Here is a 22,857-nt window from a genome sequence, read left to right as displayed (position 1 = left end):
TCACAAAGCTGATGACTACATCTGACACACACAGGACGCCCCAAATCAACAGCAGTCTTCCATTTGTGCGAGACTTAATTAATATGAGGATAATCTGGTTCTTAAAACAAACCTTGTCTCCGTCTTTTCGCCTCTACCTGGTCACTCTGGCAAACACCGTCTGCAACATCAACACTGCAACCAGAAGAACTCAGTTTGAGATGAGTGATACCGACAATATCACAATATTTCTGACTCGATAACGTGACATCAACAATGTGATGACAGATTTGGGTTTAGCTTCAATTTGTGCCAATCTTATATTTCTGTCTGGGAAATTATGGTGGAGTCCAAAGGGACGTCTTCAAACATCTCATCTTGTCTGACCAAAAGTCCAAAACCCAAAGATATTCAGTTTCAGTGTTATATAGCAGAGAAAAGCAGCAAATCCTCACTTTTGAGAGGTTCAAAACGGAGAATGTTTAGTTTTCATGATTAGGCAATAATCAAAATAGTTGCCAATTCTATCTGAATGGATTGTTATACCTCTCTGTTATATAGGGCGACATACTAGTAAAAACACTCTCAATATAATACAATTCAACTGTACCATGAACTACAGCCTCCAAAACACCCCGTGTTGGCCGATATCAACACCATGAACTGCAGCCTTGTAAATGACCATGAAGGTCATAATTTATTGCAGGTCTGTTGTATTTGACTGCATTAGCATCATTTATATTTGACTGCATTAGCATCATTTATATTTGACTGCATTAGCATCACCTAACGTTAGGTGCTGGAGTGTAGCTAGGGTGACATGACATTACATTTGGGTGGCTGTCTGTGCCTTTAACAAGTTGAAGCAAACGAATATTAAATATATTCTTTTGGTGTTTCATATGGACGTTTCATATTAATTACCTGAATGTCACATCACTATTTTATGTTGCTGATTATTGTTTTTTTGTTGTTTGTTTTGTTTGGTTAAATATCTGCACTACTGTTTAGTTAATTTAATATTTTTCTATTTCATTGTATATATTGTGCATTTTATATCTAATATTTTGCTGTTATTTTTATTGTATAAATTGTGATATTTAATATTTTTTACTCTTATTTTTATTTACCTGTACTACCTATCTATCTACCTATCTACACGGTTAACAAGAGCTAGCTTGTCTTAAATGACTTAACGTTATAGCCAACGACCTCCTCATTGTGATTGGATACATAATTTGACATAACGTTAATCGAATCCGTAAATAACCAACTATTGTTAGTGTTAGTCTCTAATCTTCAACCACCGACCTCTGGTAGTTCCGTTTCGCTGGTCTGCTGTGGTTCTCCTGCGCTCGCGCTTCCACGCCAGGTCGCGTGGGTACCTCCTCGCTCACGTTACCTTTCCCCGTAACGGGCTCAAACAGCGACGATATTCCGTCAACTATCCATCCATACATCCCAGACAAATACGAGAGAATTGTAGCGTGGTCTTCTACGCGGTCCAGGACTAATTTCACCACAGATAAAGACGTCAAACACCGATCTACGACACACCGCCCGCCGTTTGGCTCGTTAGCTTCAGCCGTTAGCAGCACTGTGCTGATATTCTAAGGATGTGCGTCATCCTGTGTTGATGTCTCACGTGGTGCGAACGTTTTACGCGTCTACAGGGAAACCGAGTGGGCGGAGTTATAAAGTATAATTGGAATAGTCACAATAAATGGAGGAACACCACACAAGCGGCTTCTGCTAACTTCATAAACGAACGAACCCCTGATCGAGAGTTTGAAGAGCATCAACGGCAGGTCAGACTACCTGGCTGCTACTGAGCTTCTTAGATGTTATGTATGTATGTATGTATGTATGTATGTATGTAACTCTCAAGAAAACAAATAAATGGGGAGGGCTTTGTTGATTACATTTTAATTACAAACAAGAGTGTAATCAGTAAAGAAATCAAGGCAAGCCCGTTTCAGGAAAATAAAATATGAAGTTATTATTAAACACTTATTGCTATATCAAAATTAGTAAAAATTATGGCTTTTTGACTAAAAACTATCACTAAATATCTGGTAAACAAGCTTAGTAATTGCTTGGTTTGGAGTACGATTTAAATGTCATTTATTTTCATTATCTTCTTAAGATCGTTCGTGTTTTGGTTAATTTTGTATTAAAAAATAAATACAATAAAAAAATAAAAAAAGTCGAATGAAAGCTTCAGTAAAGATGTAAACATGAGACACCAAAGTATGGTTTACATTTTCCATTACCAGTCATTTCCAAGTGCCAAATATTCTCATTTTTGGAATGGAAATTGATAAAATGTTCACTTTCTGACTTACTATCTCATAACTGTGACTTACCCGAGTATTTGTAGTTTTATCATCCCCCTTGTCGTTGTCTTTTCTTGGTGTAAACTACTTTTGATCACTTTCAATGAGCCTGTACAGACTTTATCTTCATCTGTTAATGGAGAACAACATTCTGCTCTGTTCCTGTTATTGTAACTGTCAGATTAGTATAACAGTAGTATTTATGTTCAAACTGTTTATCCCGTATTAAGGTTAACTAAATAAATAGCACATAACAATCAAACATCTAGTATGAATTGTTTCTTGAAGAATTTTATACCTCAGGATATAATAATAAACAGTCTCTTTACACCCGCATTACACATTTAAAATATTTAACTTTATGGTAGAAACAGAATACAAAAAAAAAAATATTGTTCAACTTGATACAATAATGTGCTCACTAGCTATGTTAATCATGGAACAAAATAAATCAGTGCAAATTTGGAAAAATGTAAAATGAACACGTATTTGCAAGCTCAAAAGGATATAAAGACAATAGAAAAATAACAATATTTAAAATAAAGAAAAATCATTTGTTCTTGCAACATCTCAAGCTGACCTTCAAAACACTAATGTACAGAGAATATAAAAATGACAATAGAAAATATTGAAAAATAATTTAATTATAAAAATCAATTCTTTAAAAAAAAAAAATCTAACACAATATTCCTTTCTACATATTTCAGTTTTCTACAGTTGTGAAACGATATGCAGACGTTCATTCATTCAATGGTCGGATAACTTTGGGTCAGACTGGAAAGCAGACGAACCTAAAAGAACACAAAAAGAATAAAATACAGTGATTTGCATCCAGAATTTAGACACAAACTATCGTAAAGTTAAAGACAAAACTACCGGTGATGGTCTAACTTAAACTATTTCTTAATTAATGTAAAAGCAATCACAGACGTTGCCACGAGCAGACTGAAAGCAGTCCAAAAACACCCGTTAGAAAACAGCATTGATGAAAAAACCTATTGGCCTATACATCTTTTTAGGGTTAATAACTGCCTCTACTGCCAAACTCTAACACTTAAAGTTCATTTACACATCAGTAAATATTGCTAATGCAGGTTAGCAGAACCCCCAAATATCATCACCAGATTAAATATTCATTTCCGCAAAACATGTGAAGAGAAGAGTCACACGTGACTGTCACGCTCCGGTCTTTGAGTGTAAATGTCCTACAGGTTTTTGTTATTGTGACAGTTGTCGAGGCACATTTTGGAGTGTTAGAGGATTACAATGGTGTGTTTAATACCTGTTGCACGATCATAACGTCCAAAGTATGTAAATATTATGGAAAACAAGTTGGAAGATATGACTCACCAAGTCAAATTCCTGGTTTGTGCAAAAATACTTAAACAATAAACCAATTCTGATTCCTAGAATTATTTATTGTCATATCACATTATTGGAATTTCCCAACCATCACCAACAACATGCTTTAAATTGTTTTCTAGAATGATAAACTTACTGTGAAGGATTTTTTTTTTTTTTAATATCAAACTAAATCTAAAACCATACTAGCTTGTTGCACTTATTGTATTTGTATTACTTTTTGCACTTACTGTTTTTGCTTGTTTCTGCACTGTACTTTGGCTCTGAGGTATGCTCTGCTTCATGCTCTTAGATGCTTGTTTGGAAAAGGAAATGTACTTATGACTTCTGGTGACTAATAGTTCTCTTGAATACCTATGTTGAATGCACTTATTGTAAGTCGCTTTGGATAAAAGCATCTACATTACAGTCATTTAGCAATGTAATCGACTGAATCATTCTGACATGCACTGAAACAAATAGCTGGCTGGAAAAGTCTGCATAAAACGTTCCAAAAAAATTGTTATACATGTGCAATCTGAATAAAATGGACATTTAACATGAATTAACGTGAACATAGAGGGATCATAAACCTGCAGAGCATGCATGTGTGAGACCAGAGTGCTACCACCTCTTATCTCGTGCCCCCAGTGAATGATGAAAAGCACCCATTCTGAGAGGTGCATTAAGCTGCTTTGACATTTGGTGGAGTGAGTATTTTTACACTCACACTCACCTGGACCATTCAGGTAAAGGGGCGACAAGCAGCTCAGGTACAGCCACGTCCTATTCTCCTGCAGCCAACGCTGCCGATAACCAATCATATCAGGGGAACAGGCAGACTGTATCCTCCTTTCCTCTTTAGGGGGCGGGGCTAAATGAGTCTTGCTCACTGGGTTGGGAGATGATAGAGCACACAGGTTTTGTGGGATTTAATAAATGCTGTTTTTCATAGTCTTGTCTTGTAATGAAACCTGTCAGCAGTAGTGTATTTCCTGTGTATATTTCTCTGATGAATGGGAAAAAAAATCTTTTGGAAAATAAGTGACTGAATTAGGAGACAAGCATAATATGCTGGGATCAGACTACACAATATTTCTGTCTTAATTTGGTACAATGCTTGTGACCCAAGAGTGAAAGACATAATTCCTCACTTTGCTACATTTAGAGTAGTTTGTGCTCCTATGGGGCAATGTCACAGAGCATGTTGTAGAACTTGTTAGTGGCTCTGATATGTCTCTTTTCTATTCGTTTGAGCCCTCACCAGGCTGATATGTGGTCTGATCTCGGCATGAGAGCTATAAAACATAAACCCAGTGCCCTGTAACATCTCCCAGTGTGATATCACTCGCTACAATTATAATTAGAGGCTCAGAACCCAAGAAGTTGTGCTTCATAATTTGGCTGTTTTTGAGTGGGATGCCTTGAAATTTGTGGGTACCATCACCAGTATAATGTCTAACCTAACTGTACGCTGCTCAGGCCCAATCACTGATGCAAACATGGACTAGAGTGCAATGAATGAAACCCAGGAGGTGAATGGACTCAGTGTTTCCAGTGTGCACCACATTTGAGACAGCTTTTTAGAATGTCATCCACCTTTGTGCTGAAATCCACCCATTTCCCCTTCCTTATACTTAATGCTGTTCACCTTGTCTTGCGCCCACCAACCGTTGCTGGACTTTCTCTAGATGGTGGATGTATTCTGTCAGAGATCGCTCTGGATCCTCAGACGTTCCTCCTGAATGCTCTGAGCCCACACTGGTGCTGGAGTAAACCCTGAGGAGAGAAGAAGACAGCTCAATGATGAAAAATGACAGGAATGTCATTCAAATAGTTGTGTAGACATCCACTTAACAATGAAAAGTTTATGAAGAGCCCAAACCTGTTGTGCAACCTGAAGGGTGATTTTGTGGGTGGAACAAAAGCAGACACTGTGTCTCTGTGGACGGCACTGCTGTCTCTGTTTGGGGGCGAGTCGAACTTTAATCTTGGATGTTGTTGCCTTAAAACTTCAGCTTTAGGCCCTGTTAGAGACATTAAGATTTTAAATCCACCCACTCATACACACAGAGGTGATGCATAGTATCATTAAATGTGTTCACTGAGCTGACCGTGAGCATGCCCATTGACGGTCCCAGATACAGATAATCTTCTGATCGCTTTCTGCCATTTCCTGGTCAGGAACTTCATTCTGAAAATAAGGTGAGATTAGTTTTATCCAGAGACAAGTCCGAGTTAAGTCCTGAATCTTTCCATCTTGGGAAGCTCCCTACCTTAAAACAGCAATGACGACTCGAACGGCAGCCCTAAATCGTCCGAGGGGTCTGTTGTGGGAGAGTGGGGGTGACGGCCGTGCCCCCATGTGAGCGATGAGACACAGTGTGTCCCGCTCACACTGCCGGAATTCTCCCACCAGCAGCAGCAGGTAACGCTTCTGGTAGACCAGAGCTTTTCTGAAGCTCTCAGCGCGGAGGTAGCGCTCATACAAGCGCTGCATCTGAAAAACAATAAAAAAACCACAGGTTGTAATATACTGTATATCAGCGTTACAGTCGGGTGTTCAAGTTGACATTTGAAATTGTATTGTCACAGTTAAACCAACATACAGTCATTCCAAAAATTTGAGTCACCAAAGTAGGCCCCCTGCACCTTTTCATTACTACTCAAAGCAAAGCAATACTACTCAAAACAAGAAATATATTAGGGTGGGGGAGGCTAAATAACTTCTATCAACAGTATAGAAAACACTGCAGTGATTAATCTTGTACAATCTGTTCCTGGACAGCTTATTAAAAATATGTGTTTCGTACTGACCTTGCTGTTGCTGGTCACATCATTGATGGGCCTGTTTTCAGTTTCGGTGGTGACCTTAGCGAGCTCGCTCTCGGTGCGCCGCAGCTGTCGCTCCATGCAGGCGAGTGTATGTTTGAGGGCGGCTCTCTCCTGACTCAGGGATGTCACTCGCTCTGTTAGTTCAGAGTTCTCCTTCAGCAACCTTTCTGGCAGACTGGGAGACGACGGCATGGACGACGTCTACGGCGAGAAGTACATTCAACTTTACAAACAGCCCAGTGAGTTTGCATTCATCCAACAGTGATAAATCACAGGGTTCTGTGGCACAGCACTACGTTTTGGTTGTACTGTGGTGTTCCTGTAATAACCACTTGTGTACCTGCTGGTTTAGTTGTGCACCGCAGGCCTGGGAGTCGCTCTGGCGATGCTGTGAAGATGCAGCCGTGTGATGCTGCCCTGTGGGTCGTCCAGACAGCCTCTGAGCAGCCATCTCTCTCTCCTCTCTTTCCAGCTCTACCAGAGTGCGCTGTAGCTCCTGCATGCGCTGCTGGTCCTGTTGCCTCAACAGCTCCAACTCACACTAAAGTCAGAAATGTTTGTAAGGAAGCGTGTTCGTGTGTATCCAGAGCTTCTGAAACATATCTAAAACAAGAGCATTACATTTGTCAAAGCATTGAGCATAGTAAAGAAGTAGGTTGATGATATTTTACCAGTTTGCTGTTGGTCCTGTCCTGTCGTCGCTCCCTCTCCATCTGCTGTTGCCTCTCCTTCCTCTTCTCTCTCTCCCACTGCTCCTCCCTCTCCCTCTCTTTGTCCTTCAGCAGTCGCAGTCTCTCCTTCAGCTCAGCCAGTTCCATCCCGTGGCGTCTGGACCGCTCTCGCTCCATCTCTAAAGCACAGCTGGTTTCCCGTTTCTGCTCCTTCAAGGACTCCATAGCTACACGATGTCGAGTGGCGGCTTCCTGCTCCCTCTGCAGCTCCACCCTCCTTGTTCTGTCCTCCTCTTCCCATTTCCTCCTGCTCTGCAGTAGCTCAGCTCTCAGTTTGTCCATCTCAACTACCAGCTCCTCCCCCTGCCTTCGCTCCTGCTCAAGCTGGGAGCGCATGTCGGCGAGGAACTTCCCATCTCTGGTGGAATCCGCCTCGTGTCTGCAGCCGAGTTCACCCAACTGCTTGGAGCAACGGTCTCTCTCTTCCTCCAACTCCCTGCGAGCATTTTCGAGCTTGGAGTGAATTTCTACTTGGCAAGATTCTGATTCAGCCAGGAGGTGCTCAAGACGAGTCTTGTCTTGCAAGTTGAGCTCTCGCTGGTGAGCAGAAAGTTGGCGTTCATCTTCTAGCTCCTTCTGGGTGTCTTCTAGGCGTTTCTCCAGCAGCACACTGCGGGACTGTTCAATCTGAAGCTCCCGTCTGAGGTTGCTGCAGGCCACCCTCTCCTGTTCCACCTGACCCTTAAGAGCAGTGCCCTCTGACCTCTGCTGCTCAGAGGAAACCTGCACAGCCTGGAGATGGAAGAGGCGAGTCATCTGTCACTAAAATTACTATGTGCTGTTTTAGTTAACGACACGTAATTCTGCCTCTCTCAATCTGTATTAACGACTGGCCTTCAAATGTTTGTGCTGGCTCACGGCAATTATTTCATCATTTGAATACCAGCTTTTGTATGAAAATGTACAGAACATTCAGTGTGCATGTGTTAGGTCCTCGTCTTACCTCTCTCCTTTCCTCCTCCTCTCTGTCCTTACGGAGACTCAGAGCTCTCTCCTGCTCCAGTTGTTGTTGAAGCTCCTGGACTCTCATCTGCTCCCGTCTCAAAGCTTCCTCACACTCTTCTACAGCCATCCTGAAGGGAACAAAAAGCACAACGTAAACCTTACTTTTCACCACTTTTGGTAGTATTGTCTGTGTGTGAGTAACAGAAACACGGAGAAGAGAGCGAAAGTTCATACTAGCACCACCAATACTTAACATACCTGACTGACTGTATTTTGTTCTTCTGCTCTTGCTGAGTGTCATGAGCACATTTCAGTTGTTTCTGGCTCTCCTCTAGCTCACTCCTCAGTTGGGATTCACCCTGTCCGTCAGTTTGGAGCTGATCTTTGTGCCCGTCATCTTCATCTCTGTAGTCAGTCTGAGGAAGAAAGAAAGAAGAAGGTGATCAGCAAGTAAAGATGTAACAATTTCCTTTCTCTAGAAGATTGTAAAGTCTCTTTGAAAACCACAGAAACTCACTTGTGTGTGTCTCTGGGCCATTCGACAGAGCAGCTCTCGGAGAGCAATCACAGTCTCCTGTAGCGCCCTCTTCTCCTGCTGCCAGCTCATGGGGGGGTTGGAGGACGAGTTGTCCCGCTGGTCCGGTGTGACAGCCCCATCTTCAGAACGATGCCCTCTCTGACTCAACGTGAAGGCTCTTAAATCCGAGACATGAGGTTGCGTTGAGGACGCGGCACGGCGTTGGGACAATGTGAGAATTCGGCAGCTTTCCTGATACACTTTCTTCAACAGACCCTGCGGGAAGACGGAGAAGGAAACTGAGTAAAATCTAGGCATACTTTGAAATCAATAGAATTACTGCCAAGTTCAATTGAAGCCTACCTGAAGCTCAGGTGACAACAGGTCATCACTGTAGCTCATACTGCCTGCAGCACTATCGGTGTTGACTGTGGGGTTCATTCCTCGGCAGTGGAGATACTCAAGAAACTGAGCGTCCAGCCTTTCAGTCTGTTCCAGCTCTACTCTCAGCCTTGCACCCAATTCTGAACTCACATCTAAAGCACAAGAGGAAAACAGAAGAGTTAAGCAGACCAGTCTGGTGATATTCAATATGTTTTCTTATTTCCAATGAAAAGAAAACTATGATTAATTGATGCTACTAACAAGTATTGTCTACGTAGCCAATGCCTGATTTTATTTCTCTGTGACATGACACTCCATTTTGTCCAAAAACTACAAAAAATAAATAAAATAGGAGGTAATACTCACTGCTGCCATATCCATCACTGGCCCATTCTGGTGCCGACAAGGAGGAGGTGGAGCCCAGGGAGGATGGAGGTGCTGTTAGATCAAGTTCTTCCAATTCACGCACCTAAGAAAAAAGAATTACAAGAGACATCTGAACCAACCAAATGACCAAATGCCCCAAAGGAAGCATGTGTGGAAGTTTTAGACTAACATACTTTATCAGTGTCCAGCGAGTCGAGCATGGAGAAGTTGTCAGATACCGACACGGAGCCTGGGGAGTGGGTGCTCTGTGTGGGTGGATCTGGTGTGATGGTCCTGGAGTGTGGAGGCTCCATCACCACCCTGGGTGAGGTCTTGATCTGGTGGAGGTCCAGGCCTGTGCTGTTCAGGGCACTGAAGTCGGACAGACGAGAGCCGAGAGCAGAGGCGTGGAACCGTTCTGGGATTCTGTCTTCGGAGCATTCGAGTCTCCTTAAAACCTCGGGAGAGCTCAGAGAGGCTTCGTCATGAGACACGCTCACAACATCCTCAAAAGCTGTGTGAGAAATATCTGATGGATGAAGAAAATAAATCATTACGAGAACATGTTACTTCCACACTTCCACAGGTAAAAGAGTTTTAGAACCTCTAATAACACTATGGGGCTGTTCTTCTACGTTTTGTCCATCCAGCATGCAGACGAGGATGCACATGGTGATAGTAACACTTGGAGTCAATTACTTCTGTCATTGGTGTGAATGTGAAAATATAACAGCAGAGTATATGTTTGCAGGACTGCTAAGTGCTCACCCTTCTGTGGGTATCCTTGCTGGTGTCGGTGTTGTCTGAGTTGTTGTAGTTCTCTTTGCTGACAGGATAGATCCTCTTCCTGTACAGCCAGGTCTTCTTGTAAACCTCGAAGCTCCGCCTTCAGCCGCTGGTTATCAGTCTCCAGGTCGACTAAGGCACGGTCTTTGGTCTGACAGACAGAAATACATTAACATTAAAATACAGCTTATTACACTCAATCCAGTACCGCCATGATTTCAAATCTCACAACAAACAGTGGATCCATACAGAAAGACAGATTAACCACCACTGCTTTACAACTTGTATCTAATATTCTGTTCAGTTTTCATATATTCCCACCTGTCCTTCCTCGTGTAGTTTCTCAGCCCTCTCTGAGCTGGTACTCAGACCCTGTTTCAGCGCAGTCAGCTCAGCCCTCAGAGCCTGATGCTCCTCCTTCAGTCTGGCGAGTTCAGCCTCCCTCTGTCTCAAGGCAGCGTCTGCTTTAGCCAGAGTCACCTCAGCATGGGTCTGAGACAAAGAGAGACATTGTCATTAGCAGCCTTTCTCAGTATTCATGAAGCACCCTGCATCCACATATATCCATACCATATTCTGACTTTATTTTGTTCATAGTTTTCGTTTTTTCCTGGAAAAAACTACCGTTTACATAAGAGCAACAACCAATTTGCAGATTTGCAAAATAAATACCTATTTAACGAGTACCACATGTACATGCTGTGTTTTAACTCAGACGCATTCTTTTATATACACCTCTAGAAACATCTTTAGTACACAACAACAACGGCTACATTTGCTACAAACAACTATCAACTTATCAAAATGCAAAGACGTGCAGCGGCCCAACAAATGCTTTGCAGCCTCCAGTAATCCTTTTTTAACGACTACAACTTCTCCTTACCACATCCTGCCAAGTTATAATGCAAAAAAATGAAAAATAAATTGCATTGGCGCTTTAAAAAAAACAAACAAAACGGCTACCAAAGATTTTCCTGCTGCTTCCTCATTTTAATGTCACTTCCTCTGTGTTAGTAAGAGCCTGCAGTCTCAGGAGTGACGCTGTGGTGTGACGTGTTACGGCAGTTAACTACAACCAGATGTGGTTTCGCCTGCATTCGCTAGCACAGCTGTACGCTAGCAAAAAAGAGCAGCAGCAAGATAATTTGCTGTCTGGACTCAGGGCCTGTTGATAAAGGTTTACCAAGTTCTCTGAATGACTTTAAAACTGGAGCACAGGCTGAAGAAAAGGAATTGTTCAGGTTCTCATGACCAGAATAAAAAAAGCACCGTCAGTGCATTTACCACATACCTTTTAAGTCATTTATATTCAGAGACATAATTACAGTAACTGAAAATAAAATAGTTTCACTGCTGTGTTTATAAACTTATAAATATAAACAAACCTTTTTTACACCATCAAAATCTCAGGTAATTTCTTAGGTTTGCTTCTTTTCTAGATATTCATTCCCTTTATTGAAAGGCCTATAATTCAATTTGGAAGTTAAAAGGAGGTCGCACCAATAAATTTGAAATTTTACTGTTTGGATCTTGGATTGACACTCACCAGCACTTCCTTTTGAGCCTCTTCTTGACTGGTTTCCTTCTCACTGAGTCGACCCGTCAGGTCCTGGATACAGGCTCTCATGGAAGCCACTTCCTGCCTGAGCCTTTCAATTTCCTCCTGGAGTTGCCGCTCCCTCCTCCTCAGTGCCTCCCGTTCAGCAGAAAGCTCTCCCATCACAGTCTTGAGGGTTTTCAGCTTTGTCCTTTCCTCAGCAACCAGTGCCTCCATGTCGACCATCTCGGCCCTAACCTCCTGGACCTGTCTCTCAAGAGTGAGACTGGTTTCTCGAAGGACTTCTATTTCGGTTTGCATTTCCTGCTCTTTTGATTTTAGAGTCTCGATCTCGGTCACGCTCTCCTGTTCATTCTTTTGGAGTTCCATAACCCTAGAGCTGAGGTGGACGTTCTTCTCATGCAGTGTGCTCATCTCTTGAATTTTGCAACTTTCCCCCTCCTCTTCAGATAGTTTCCTTTTCCTCTTCTCCGTCTCCTCTTCTTTCTGGGCTTTGACTTCCTCCAGCTCAGCTTCCTTGACAGCGAGGACACCTTGGAGTTCATCTGCCCTCTCCCGCTCAGCTGTCAGCCTCCTTCCGAACTCCTCCCCGTGTCCTCTGTAATCTTCCTCCTGGGTGAGCAGTAATCGCTCCAGTCCGTCTTTCTCTGCCACCGCGGTCTCCAGCTGAGTCTGGAGGGCCTTGAGACGAGATCGAAGGGAACGCGACGAGGCAGAGCGACTCAGACTGAGCTCTTGCTTCAGGCTGTTCGGCCCTCCCCTCCTCGCCTGTCCCTGGATGGTATAGTGGTCCGGTTCGGGGCTGGGAGTCGGCGAGGGGTTAATGCTGTCACCATCCTGAGAGTCACTGACTTCATGCAGGTTGGGGCCTAATGTGGCGAGTTCGGCCTGCAGCGTGCTGATCACCTCATGAAGGCGCTCCTCTTCTTCCCGTTTGTCCTGACGCACTCTCGTGACTTCAGACCGAAGGTGTTCCACCTGTGAGCGCAGATCCTCAAGCTCCGCCTCCAAAGCCTTTTTGTCAGAAAGACAAGAACAATTAATGAGACAATTAGATTTTCCTCATAAACTGCAGGCACTTCCACACAGTCTGCACATCTTCTGTGTGCACATATTCTGACCTTGTTGTCCCTGGTGTTCTCCAACTCCTGTTCCAGTTTTTGGATCTCCGTGTTGAGCTGGTCGATCTCCTGGTTCTTCTCCTGGAGAAATGCTGAGGAGAGGGTCTCTTCCTCTGTGTCCTCCACCTCGCTTTGCTCCTCTTGCTCCTTCTTGAGTATGATGAGAGCGGACACATTTTCCTGCAAGCAGAGTTGTACATACCAGTTCAATTCTAAGGATTTCTTTTTTGCTTCTTTCTTGTTTTATTAACTATTAAGGAGAGAATTAAAATAAACAAAATCATGAAGACCTTTAAAGAGGAGAGAAAAACAAAAAATATTCTAGGGGGATTATTAATAGATACATACAATTACATACAGACTCAATGAGAGGCTAAACATTACACTGTAAAGTGTGTTTATGAAGTATACTCAAATGTCTAATATGTGGGATTATATGTAAACAATCCATTTTGACCAGTTTAGTCCAATATACCCCCCAAGTATTGTTATATATACCCCAAGTATTTATCCCTCTTCCTCCATTCAAGTTCCTACTGTTTACTTAGGTAGTTAAGCCCAAAAATAAAAACAAATGTTTGTTTGAAAAAAACTGTGTCTAGGATGTTACGGAAGAGGACTTTTCCAAAGTACATGAAAGTGCTTTTAGTCCTGTAAGATCTTCAATAGTCAGTCTAATTGGAAAAAAGATATGTTTTGGGAAGGGGTACAGAAATAAACTCAGTGAAGGAGAGCTTCCAAGTATTTACTAAGCAGCTTTAAAAAAAAATGACGAAAATAATGAAATAGCGCTTACCTTTAGGGCAGCAATCTGTTCTTGGAGCTCGTTAACCTGAGCTGCATTCTGATTGGTCAGTAGCTCCAGCTGTAGTGCGAGGTGTTTTAGTTCAACCTCTTTGAGGCTCAAGTCCCTCTGCACCGTCTCCAGTTGGCCAAGCAGGACCTCGACCTACAAAGACATAACATTACTTATTAAATATAGAAGCAACATAGTTTATGGTAGTGGGTTAAAACGTGTCTTTCCCTAGTGGTGACTTTTAAAAGATGGATCAAGTTTGCATATACATTTGTAACAAAAGGTGGCGCTGCAGCAGAATGTATCAAACAACCGCCACTCATCAGCCCAAATCGTCTTTGCTACAGAACACTGGCTTTGGGTAGAATCTTACAGACCTCTTGCTCTTTGCTCTGCAGGCTCTGTTGAGCGGTGTCCAGCGCATCGCTGAGCTCCTGAGTGGGGTCGCGCGTGTTTTCATGGTAACAGTGTCTCGTCTCATCCACTTTGGACTGCAAGGCGGAGATCTGAAGCCTGTTCGACAGCTGCTGCTGCTCCAGTGCCTGCTTATCCTGACAGAAGGGAGTACGTTTGGTGAGGAAAAAGAGTGGCGGTATATTAAGAGTGACTGATCAGTTCAAGTGTACAATCTTCTTACTTGTGTGAGCTCCTGTTCTCTCAACTTTGCTTTCTGGAGCTCTTGCTCCAGGTGAGTCATAGATCTATGACTCTCAGTGCTGTTCAGCAGAGCTTGCTCTAGTTCTCGGATTCGTCCGGCTAGCTTGTCTATCTCCTCATTGCGCTCTGCGAGATCGCGCTGGGCTTGCTGATTGGATGCAAGCAAGGAGAAGTGGTCATCTGTCTTGTCTTTAATGATAGCTTGTAGACTCTCCACCTGCAGAGACATAGAGGGGGGCAACATTTTGGATGACAAGTTTCTATAGTTTTAAGTAGAGTGAAAACTACATGATGTGCAGATAAATTAGCCATTCCAGATCTGCAGCCGCTAGTACCGAACATGGAAGTTAAGCCATTCCAGAGAGCAGTGACATGTAGGTGAAAGACAAATGAAGAGCGAAACAGAAGCGAATGAATATTAACAAACGAAGGATTAAATAGGAATGAATGTAGAACGCATGACGAGCACAAATAAGCAGTGAAAATGAATCCATGGATGATTGCATGGATTAATGATGTAAAATACACACCATGCAAAAGAGTCAGAGGAGCTAGGAGAAGTATGCTAGTTAGATTTCATACCTGCAGAACCAAGTCCTGAAACTACAGCGATCCGTTGAGCACAGGGATAAACACATGGCAAAAGTCAGGCTCATGACAAACGATGCATTCATCACTTCAACCTCTGTAAGTACTACATGTATGCTTCATAATCCCATGAGCAGTGTCATAGACACTCATCTCAAAAACACATCAATAGCACACACACACACACACGCACACGCACACGCACTGCACTCTCTATCTAGAAACACAAGCATTTTGTGAGATAATGTCCAGATGAGAAATATTACCCATTAGATGTTACCGTATATACTTGCTAGAATGAGTGGGCCTCACCCTGTGTCCTTTGTTATCCACGCTGGCTGTCTGTCTCAGTTGGGCCTCCAGGCTTCGGATCTCCTGCTGGAACTCGTCTCTCTCGTGTTCACGCTCCACAGCCTGCTCCTATACGCACCGGAACAAGTGATGTGAATGACTGTGTCTGCAACATGAGAAATGCCCTGCGACACTCTAAAATAACACTAGAAAGTAAGTGAAGCGAGAATGCAAGATCATAATAGGAAATGTTTAGATGACTGTAAATTAAGGGATATTTAAAGCAATATTTATTTGAATTGGTAAAAACTCACTTCTATAAATTGCCTGTCGTGTTTCAGCTGCTTCTCGAGTGCTTGGACGCGCTGGTTGAGGTCTTCGGTGTGGGTTTTGTGATGCTGCTCCGTCTCCAGGCCCTTCGTTTCCTGCTCTTCCAGCTCCCTCTCCAGAGCCCTGAGGCGCAGCGACAAAGAGCTGTGGTCCTTTTCTGCCTGCCGCTGCAAGTCCAGCCTATCCTGGGTTAAATGCTCCGTCTCTGTTAGCAGAGCTTGAAAAATAAAAAGGGTATGTTAGGGCAATTGTTTCAATGCAAATATACACAGAGCCAGGGAGACAATAGGAGTTAAATACATATTACACATCCTGTGCTTTTCCTCCTGAAAAAGGCACTGAATGCATTCACTTTGACAGCTCCGAACAACGATATTGTATAAGAGGTTAAAAAAAGACAGCGCTCAAAAGAGTCTTTGCTACAAACTACTGGCACAAACAGCCACCTCACACAGCACGGCAAATGTACTGCATATTCATCCCCACCCCCTCATCACACTCCACTCTGACCCACAAACCTGCATCAGGATCTAAATTGAGCCAACAGCCTACGGAGAGAAGACACATCTGAGCACAGACATTATTATAAGTGTGCAGTCAAGCGCACTAAAAGAGGTCATGTAATATTTTACACAGACAAGAGACGAATGATTCCATGCTAGCTCCCGCTCACCTTTCTCCCTCTCCCCCAGACCAGCGGAGAGGTGCTCCTTCTGACGGAGGAGCAGCGCATGCTCCTCACTGAGCTCCTGAAGCTTCAGTCTGAGGTTCTCCAGCTCTGTGGGGAGGGCCTGCATCTGGTATAGCTTCACTTTCAGGTCCTCCAGCTCCTCCACTAGTCTTCCCTCTTGTACCTCCTTTTGCTGCAGAGACTCCTCTAGGAGTGCTTTCTCTGCCACATAGCCCTCCAGAAGCCCTGAACACATGCAGAGGAAACCTTTAAAGTTATGTTTAAACTTCAGTACAACTGGTGAAATTTGCGTGGGGTCAACAGTCAGTGGATTAACTACTGTAACAGAGCCAACAAGTATATAGTGCTCACCCTCTGCCTTGTGAAGTTCTAGCTGGAGTTTGCTCTTCAGCTTCGCCTCCTGATCAAGCTGCTCCAACAGGAGCTTGTGCTGCTCAATAAGTTGGGCTGAGTCCTCTCTGCCCTGAGAGAACTTTTCCTCCAGAGAAAGGTGGACATCATGAGTCTGCTCCAGCTGGAGAAGTTAGAAACTCACCATTAGAAAGCAGACAATACTACAGAGAAGAAAGAGGGTTTTTTTGGGTGGATTGTCGAGATATCAGGAGCTCTCTGCATCCTTTACCTGCGTGTTGGCCTGGTTGAGCAGCTCCAGTAGTGTTTCGACAGTGTGACGCAGTCTGCTGCAGGCGTTCAGAGCCGCTTCTTCTCCTCCAGGATTGATCTGAGTGTCTGAAACCAGCAGGCTCTCACAGAGCAACTGGGTCAGCTCCATGTCTTCTGAAAACACGTCCGCAACTGAAATTCCTACAAAATGAAGAAGTCAAAAGAAATTGTACATATATCTTAAAAAAAAAGCCCCATGGCGTCTGAAGAACTGAATGTTTATGTATAACTGTATCTAACAAAAACTAGGATGCATTGCAAATTCAGAATGAATGAAATGCCAACAAACCGGATTCTTGTACATCTTTGTTCCCCATTGAGCTCCTCTGACGGGTCGCCTGCTCAGATGTTTGGGCTCTGGCACTGATCTTTTGTCCAATCAGGTCTTCTGTTGTAATGGTGCTGCGAATCATCTCAATCAGCACCTTCTTCAGTTTTTCATTGGCCTTGTACAGTTTACGTCTGGGAAACCAAAAGTGATGTGCAAACTAATTATTTTCTACATTTAACACACTGGCGTCTGGATTTTTTCAATAGAGTCAAATACTGAATCTGTAATCTCTTTAGTCCATGTTGCTATTAGCTTGTCAGGTCATACATTTAACAGAAAACCTACAAGTCACAAGGGAATATTAAGCGATAGCTGGTGTTCTCACCCTAAAGTATAAAATTCACCCAGCTGTAAATGCTACAAACACAGAACAATGTCCACAACACCACTTACCTTTCCTCTTTAGCAGTCTGCAAGTCATTGGTGAGCATATTTAGAAGGTTGCCTCCCTCTTGACTCTCTCGCTCCCTTCGTTGGAGGAGAGTGTCCAAAGTCTCCATCTCTGAGCGCTTCCCTTCTAACTCCCCCTGCAGACAGCCAACTTCTGCTCGCAGCTGGAAACGGGGACAGAGATAGCGGTTAATTCTACAAACACTTAACACACACCTATTACCTGCACCTCTCCCACCTTGTTAAAAACATCCACGTGAGCAAATGAGTTCCAGAGAGGGAAGAAAACAACAAATTGACCCCAAATTATGGAAAGCAAAACTGTTCAAATAAAGACTGGCTTACTGCCATCTCATTTTGTTTGTTCAAAGCCTCACATGGTTCACATGGAAATAACAAAAATCACATCACCGACAAACTATCCATGCCAAGAGCATGACAAAAGCAGAAGGCATGCTCTGCATTCAAAAGTAAATCAAGACCAGATGTTGATTGTCAGAAAAATCCACCTCAGCCAGAGACAACAACCAGCACCAAAATCGCATTCAATACATCCGCTATGAGACACAAAACACACTCCTCCTCCGTTAAAACCAGCCAATAACACACACACACACACACACACACACACACACACACACACACACACACACACACACACACACACACACACACACACACACACACACACACACACACACACACACACACACACACACACACACACACACACACACACACACACACACACACACACACACACACACACCTACCTTCTGGAGTCACTGCTGCACTGTCTCTCAGTTTTCTTCCAGGTCTCTGAAGCCAGTTTCTTACCTTTCTTTCCTCGACCCCTACAGTCTCTCCCTCTCCTTCCACCAGGTCTTCCCTCTCTTTCTCCCTCTCCCTCAAACCATCAAACATTTCTCATGCAGCCACCTGCCTCAACAAAACAATGGTGTTGCTCTGACAACAGCACCCTCCCAACCTCTCTTAAGCTTCTCTTTGCTAACCGGGGGGGGATATGTTGCTATCGAGAGTCAAGCCAGGAAGGTGCCATGGAAACAGATGCTCACACACACACGCCACATTATTGCAGGTTGTGCCAACAAGATCTATAATGGATTTACAGAGTTTATTATGAAGTAAGCCTCAATAAAGCTCAATTAATCTTCCAATCTACAAAAATGTCAGTAAATACATTTCCTGAAGCCCAGGATAGTCTTCAAAGTAATGTTTTGTCTGTTCAACAGTCCAGAACCATGGGGTGTTCAGTTTACTGTGACATAAGACAAAGAAAATCTCCACACTTAAGATTAACCGTTGATCAAAATAGCTGATTATTTTACCAATGATTAATCGATTACCCAACTAGTCGTTTCAGTTCTACTGCGTGCTTCAACTAAGAGAGCAGGACCACAAAACACACCAGATTAGAGTTTCATTGATACGACAATCTTTTTAAACAAGACGTAAACTCATGCAAAGAAAAACTACCCTATGGATGCCTTAGCAGCATTATTCTCTCTTCACTCTCAATTCCCAGGCTGTCTATCTTGTATTTACAGTTTCCAAGTCCCTATAACTTCTAATGCACTAATTCAATTCATTAATTTTGTCCTTTGAGCTTCAACACCCACGATGCAACACATTCTTCTCAGGCATGTCCAATCTTGTCCCCAGCAAAGTGAAGCTGCTGGTGCCAGTTTATTCATTCACAAAGAATCGTAAAACCTATGAAAACACTAGACTGGCTAGGTAATGTATGCATGTGTGCGTGCATGCGTATAGTACCTGGGCCACCACAGCATCCAGTTGCTGCAGCTGGACAGTGAGCTGGCTCATTTTGCCCGTGTAGCTCTGCTCCTTCTCCTCCTGTTCAGATGTGAAGCCCCGCTTCAGGTCCTCAAGCTCCGCCTCCTTCTGCTCTTCAAATTCCGTCTTCAAACAAAGCAGTGATGTTAGTACATCAATTAAAAGATGCAGATCATCATCCTAAAAAGCTGTAGTACAGTGTTGGCTCATTTATTCCTCAGCTAAAGAGATCTCCAGCCATGTCTCACTGGCTTACGGCCGACTACTGGCTTGCACATTTCAGATGGTCAAATGCCAAATGTCTGAAAAAAAAAAAAAGTACCTTCAGCCTTAAAACCTTCTGCATCAGAGGATAAAAAGCTTAGATCCATCCCATTTAGCCACTGTAGATGGCAGTAACACAAACACAGCCCAGGACACAGATTCAGAGAGACAGACGGACGAGAACACTTCTACATATATGATGATGATGGTGGTGGGATTATGTGGAAACTGGGTTTGAATAAAGCTCCAGCGGGACAGAGTCCAACCAAGAGCTATGCCTAGGAATGAAATGGTGCAGCTGGAGCTTAGAGAGGGCAGTGCCACAGCATGCACGCGCACGCGCACACGCACACACACACACACAATAATCCAGCGATATTACATAATGTTTTAAACAGGCACTCTGAGTCAAATAACTACACAACAAAGATCATATTTTCCATAAAAAAATTATTACATGTTGTCAACATGGCTGCCTAAAAGATGTTGAAATACTAAAGAACTTAAGCGTAAGGAAGCTTCGAAGCTATCCCCACTGTCATTTTTTTCCTCATCGCTCCGAGGCGTCTCCTCTTTTACCTTCAATTGATTAATCCTGTCGTGCAGTCTCTCCTCTGATTGGACTTTGAGGAGCTCCACCTCTTCTAGGAAGTGTTGACGTTGCCTTAATGACTCCTCTTCAAGCTCCCTGCGACATGCCTCCAATTCCCGCGCAGAGACAGCCCTCAACTCCTGGAGCAGTCACATGCCATGGGTTTGTTTAATACCACAATATGCAGTTGGGTCAAATGTTCAGATTCAAACTAAATAAATACTCTTTGCCTCACACAACATTACATTACATTACGGACATTTAGCAGACGCTTTTATCCAAAGCGACTTACAATTCAGTATATATCTACCGTAGACGCAGCTACGGGAGCAATTTTGGGGTTAAGTGTCTTGCTCAAGGACACATTGACATGAGACTAGCGAAGCAGGAGCCGGGGATCGAACCGCTGACACTCTGATTGAAAGGCGGCCCTGTTCTCCACTTAGCCACGGTCACCCAAAGACACCATTATGAAAGATGGAGAATAATTCAGTGTAATCCCTTCTCTAATGGGCTGTAAGAGCCACAGAGACGAGGCTACCCGCCAGGCAGAGCACTGCATGTCAACTCCCGCTGGAAAAAAAAGACAAATTCAAAACACACACAAAGAGGTAGCGTGATGCTCCCTCATGACACACACACACACACACACACACACACACACACACACACACACACACACACACACACACACACACACACACACACACACACACACACACACACACACACACACACACACACACACACACACACACACCTGGAGCTGTTGCAGTGCAATGAGTTGCTCTTTCTCAACCGTGTAGGTATGCGAGAGCTCCTGAAGAGCAGTGCTGTGTTGTTGCTCAACTTCCAAAACCTGAGAAAGGTGAGAAAGACACATCACATCTTGCTGAACATTAAAACAACATGAAAAGAGTAGGATTGAAAAAGCTTTTTTTTTTTGTAAACATGGAAACATGACGAAATGATCTAGGAATCAAATTGCAAAGCAATACAAAAAAATAACAGGTGGATCAAATACCTAATATAAGATACTTTATTACAATGCTGTAAAAATCCTAAAAATCCAATATTACCATAAAGCAGCACCACTCAGAAATGTACAGCATTACCCACAGAGGTCAAAGATAATAAAGATTCACAGTTTATTGTCTCATGGTATATATCGTTATATGGCTCCTACACTAGCAATTAGTGATACAATCTAGCTACTCAACAGCTTCTTTTCTCTGTCTCCCCAAAAAAAAATAGATTTTGTATTATTACATATTCTACTTTTGTAAAGACTGAGGAAATGCTGTTTCAAGTTGGGGAATGACGGCAAATCTGAGAGAATGGTGCTTTCATGTGCAGTAGTATGTGATGGACATCAGCCACAAATATATTCTCAATCAACAGGAATAATTTTTTTGTGACTAGATAATGAATATAAGACATTGAATGTTTGGATCTGATCAGTTAAAAATTAATAATCAATATTTCCTATTCATATCAGCATGTTAACTTCAAACTATTGAGCCATTTTCATCTTTGTCCTCATGGGAAGATAATCAAAATGTGGGCTTTTGAAGAGATTAGAAAACAAAAGTGGTGTCGGGATGATTGGGTAAATACCTGCTTCTTAAGAGTCTCCAGGGCTTTGCAGTGTTCTGTATCTAAGGCCTCTTTTTGAGCAGCCAGCTCAGTCTGTAAGAACATTTATGAAGGTGAAGTTGTACAGTAGATCTGTATTTCTGCTTATTGATGGATAATCTGACTGATGACTGTATAACACCAACCAATCTTTCCTTCTCACCTTGTGAACGTGGCTGAGCTCTGCTGCCATGGCACTAAACTTCTCTATGTGCACCTGAGCCAGCTCTTTCCTCAGTTCCTCTCTGACTGACAGCTGATCTGCTCCATGGCGCTCCATTATCTGCTTATGTTGTGACTTCTGGAGAGCCATGTCTTGACGATGTCCCTCTTCAAGCTGCACCATTTCATCACGCAGTGTCTGTAATTTGAAAAAGAAAGACGATGACATTCAAAAGTACTTTTAAATCCTAAAACAACAACAACAGCATTGTATTTCTGTGTCCTTACTTGCACTTCCTTCAGGTACGTGGCCTCCAAAGTGTCCATATTACCCAGCATCCTCTTTTCCAGTTCATCCCTCTCTTCCTGGTGTTGGCGAGTCAACTCGGCTTCTAAAGCCTCGAGCTGAGCCTGACTGGTTTCCTGAAAAACAGCCTCCAGACTTTCAAGATCAGCCTTTCGTTTGGAATTGAGAGCTGCTTCCAAGGAGACAAGCTCAGCTTTGTGTTTGGATTCAAGTTCAGCGACAGTAGCTGTAAGCTGATCTCTGTGACTGGCACCAAGTGAATCTTGTTGTGCTTTGTGTTTGGCATCGAGTGTGTCCTTCTCTTGGGAGTGTTTGTTCAGAAGTGTTTCTCTCTCGTGTTCCAGTACAGTTTGATGTTTTTTCTGTAGCTCTGCCAGAGAGATTTCAGATTTTTGGGCCAAATTCTGTTCCAACACTGCCGTTTCCTCTTGGAACCTGAACACAAA

General features: G+C 43.1%; 2 protein-coding genes across 6 annotated transcripts in view; both read right to left on the bottom strand.

Moving 5' to 3' along the window:
• The window catches only part of senp2 (SUMO specific peptidase 2), a 7,787-nt gene extending 6,199 nt beyond the window's left edge, over positions 1-1,588 (bottom strand). The window contains exons 1-3 of the mRNA XM_068718022.1: positions 1,291-1,588; positions 113-174; positions 1-21 (exon numbers count right to left, since the gene is read on the bottom strand). The exon at positions 1-21 is cut by the window's left edge and continues 92 nt beyond it. Of these exons, the coding sequence (XP_068574123.1) occupies positions 1-21; positions 113-174; positions 1,291-1,439 (232 nt within the window). The 5' untranslated portion in view covers positions 1,440-1,588. The remainder of the gene's footprint in view (positions 22-112; positions 175-1,290) is intronic.
• Positions 1,589-2,941: 1,353 nt separating this feature from the next.
• pcnt (pericentrin) overlaps positions 2,942-22,857 on the bottom strand; it is a 33,893-nt gene continuing 13,977 nt past the window's right edge. For 4 of the 5 annotated variants that reach the window (XM_068717931.1, XM_068717934.1, XM_068717932.1 and 1 more), the window contains 35 exons: positions 22,393-22,846; positions 22,106-22,303; positions 21,925-21,996; positions 21,068-21,166; positions 20,295-20,447; positions 19,431-19,577; positions 17,640-17,800; positions 17,205-17,377; positions 16,875-17,056; positions 16,604-16,766; positions 16,235-16,477; positions 15,546-15,778; positions 15,253-15,360; positions 14,935-14,955; positions 14,333-14,569; positions 14,073-14,246; positions 13,696-13,848; positions 12,900-13,079; positions 11,767-12,792; positions 10,542-10,712; positions 10,203-10,371; positions 9,629-9,963; positions 9,435-9,537; positions 9,048-9,220; positions 8,685-8,960; positions 8,426-8,583; positions 8,166-8,295; positions 7,163-7,954; positions 6,832-7,032; positions 6,474-6,692; positions 5,933-6,156; positions 5,771-5,850; positions 5,542-5,683; positions 5,308-5,435; positions 2,942-3,106 (listed from right to left, as the gene is read on the bottom strand). In XM_068717931.1, the coding sequence (XP_068574032.1) occupies positions 3,063-3,106; positions 5,308-5,435; positions 5,542-5,683; positions 5,771-5,850; positions 5,933-6,156; positions 6,474-6,692; positions 6,832-7,032; positions 7,163-7,954; positions 8,166-8,295; positions 8,426-8,583; positions 8,685-8,960; positions 9,048-9,220; positions 9,435-9,537; positions 9,629-9,963; positions 10,203-10,371; positions 10,542-10,712; positions 11,767-12,792; positions 12,900-13,079; positions 13,696-13,848; positions 14,073-14,246; positions 14,333-14,569; positions 14,935-14,955; positions 15,253-15,360; positions 15,546-15,778; positions 16,235-16,477; positions 16,604-16,766; positions 16,875-17,056; positions 17,205-17,377; positions 17,640-17,800; positions 19,431-19,577; positions 20,295-20,447; positions 21,068-21,166; positions 21,925-21,996; positions 22,106-22,303; positions 22,393-22,846 (7,522 nt within the window). In that variant the 3' untranslated portion in view covers positions 2,942-3,062. The remainder of the gene's footprint in view (positions 3,107-5,307; positions 5,436-5,541; positions 5,684-5,770; positions 5,851-5,932; positions 6,157-6,473; positions 6,693-6,831; positions 7,033-7,162; positions 7,955-8,165; positions 8,296-8,425; positions 8,584-8,684; positions 8,961-9,047; positions 9,221-9,434; positions 9,538-9,628; positions 9,964-10,202; positions 10,372-10,541; positions 10,713-11,766; positions 12,793-12,899; positions 13,080-13,695; positions 13,849-14,072; positions 14,247-14,332; positions 14,570-14,934; positions 14,956-15,252; positions 15,361-15,545; positions 15,779-16,234; positions 16,478-16,603; positions 16,767-16,874; positions 17,057-17,204; positions 17,378-17,639; positions 17,801-19,430; positions 19,578-20,294; positions 20,448-21,067; positions 21,167-21,924; positions 21,997-22,105; positions 22,304-22,392; positions 22,847-22,857) is intronic. The other variant, XM_068717933.1, reaches the window with a different exon arrangement.

Source organism: Cebidichthys violaceus, unplaced genomic scaffold, assembly GCF_023349555.1.
Source record: "Cebidichthys violaceus isolate CVI_PGR_0920_01 unplaced genomic scaffold, fCebVio1.0.p SCAF_22, whole genome shotgun sequence".
NCBI lineage: Eukaryota > Metazoa > Chordata > Actinopteri > Perciformes > Stichaeidae > Cebidichthys > Cebidichthys violaceus.
Note: the sequence above shows the minus strand (reverse complement) of the source record. Positions and strands in the feature narration are given on the sequence as shown.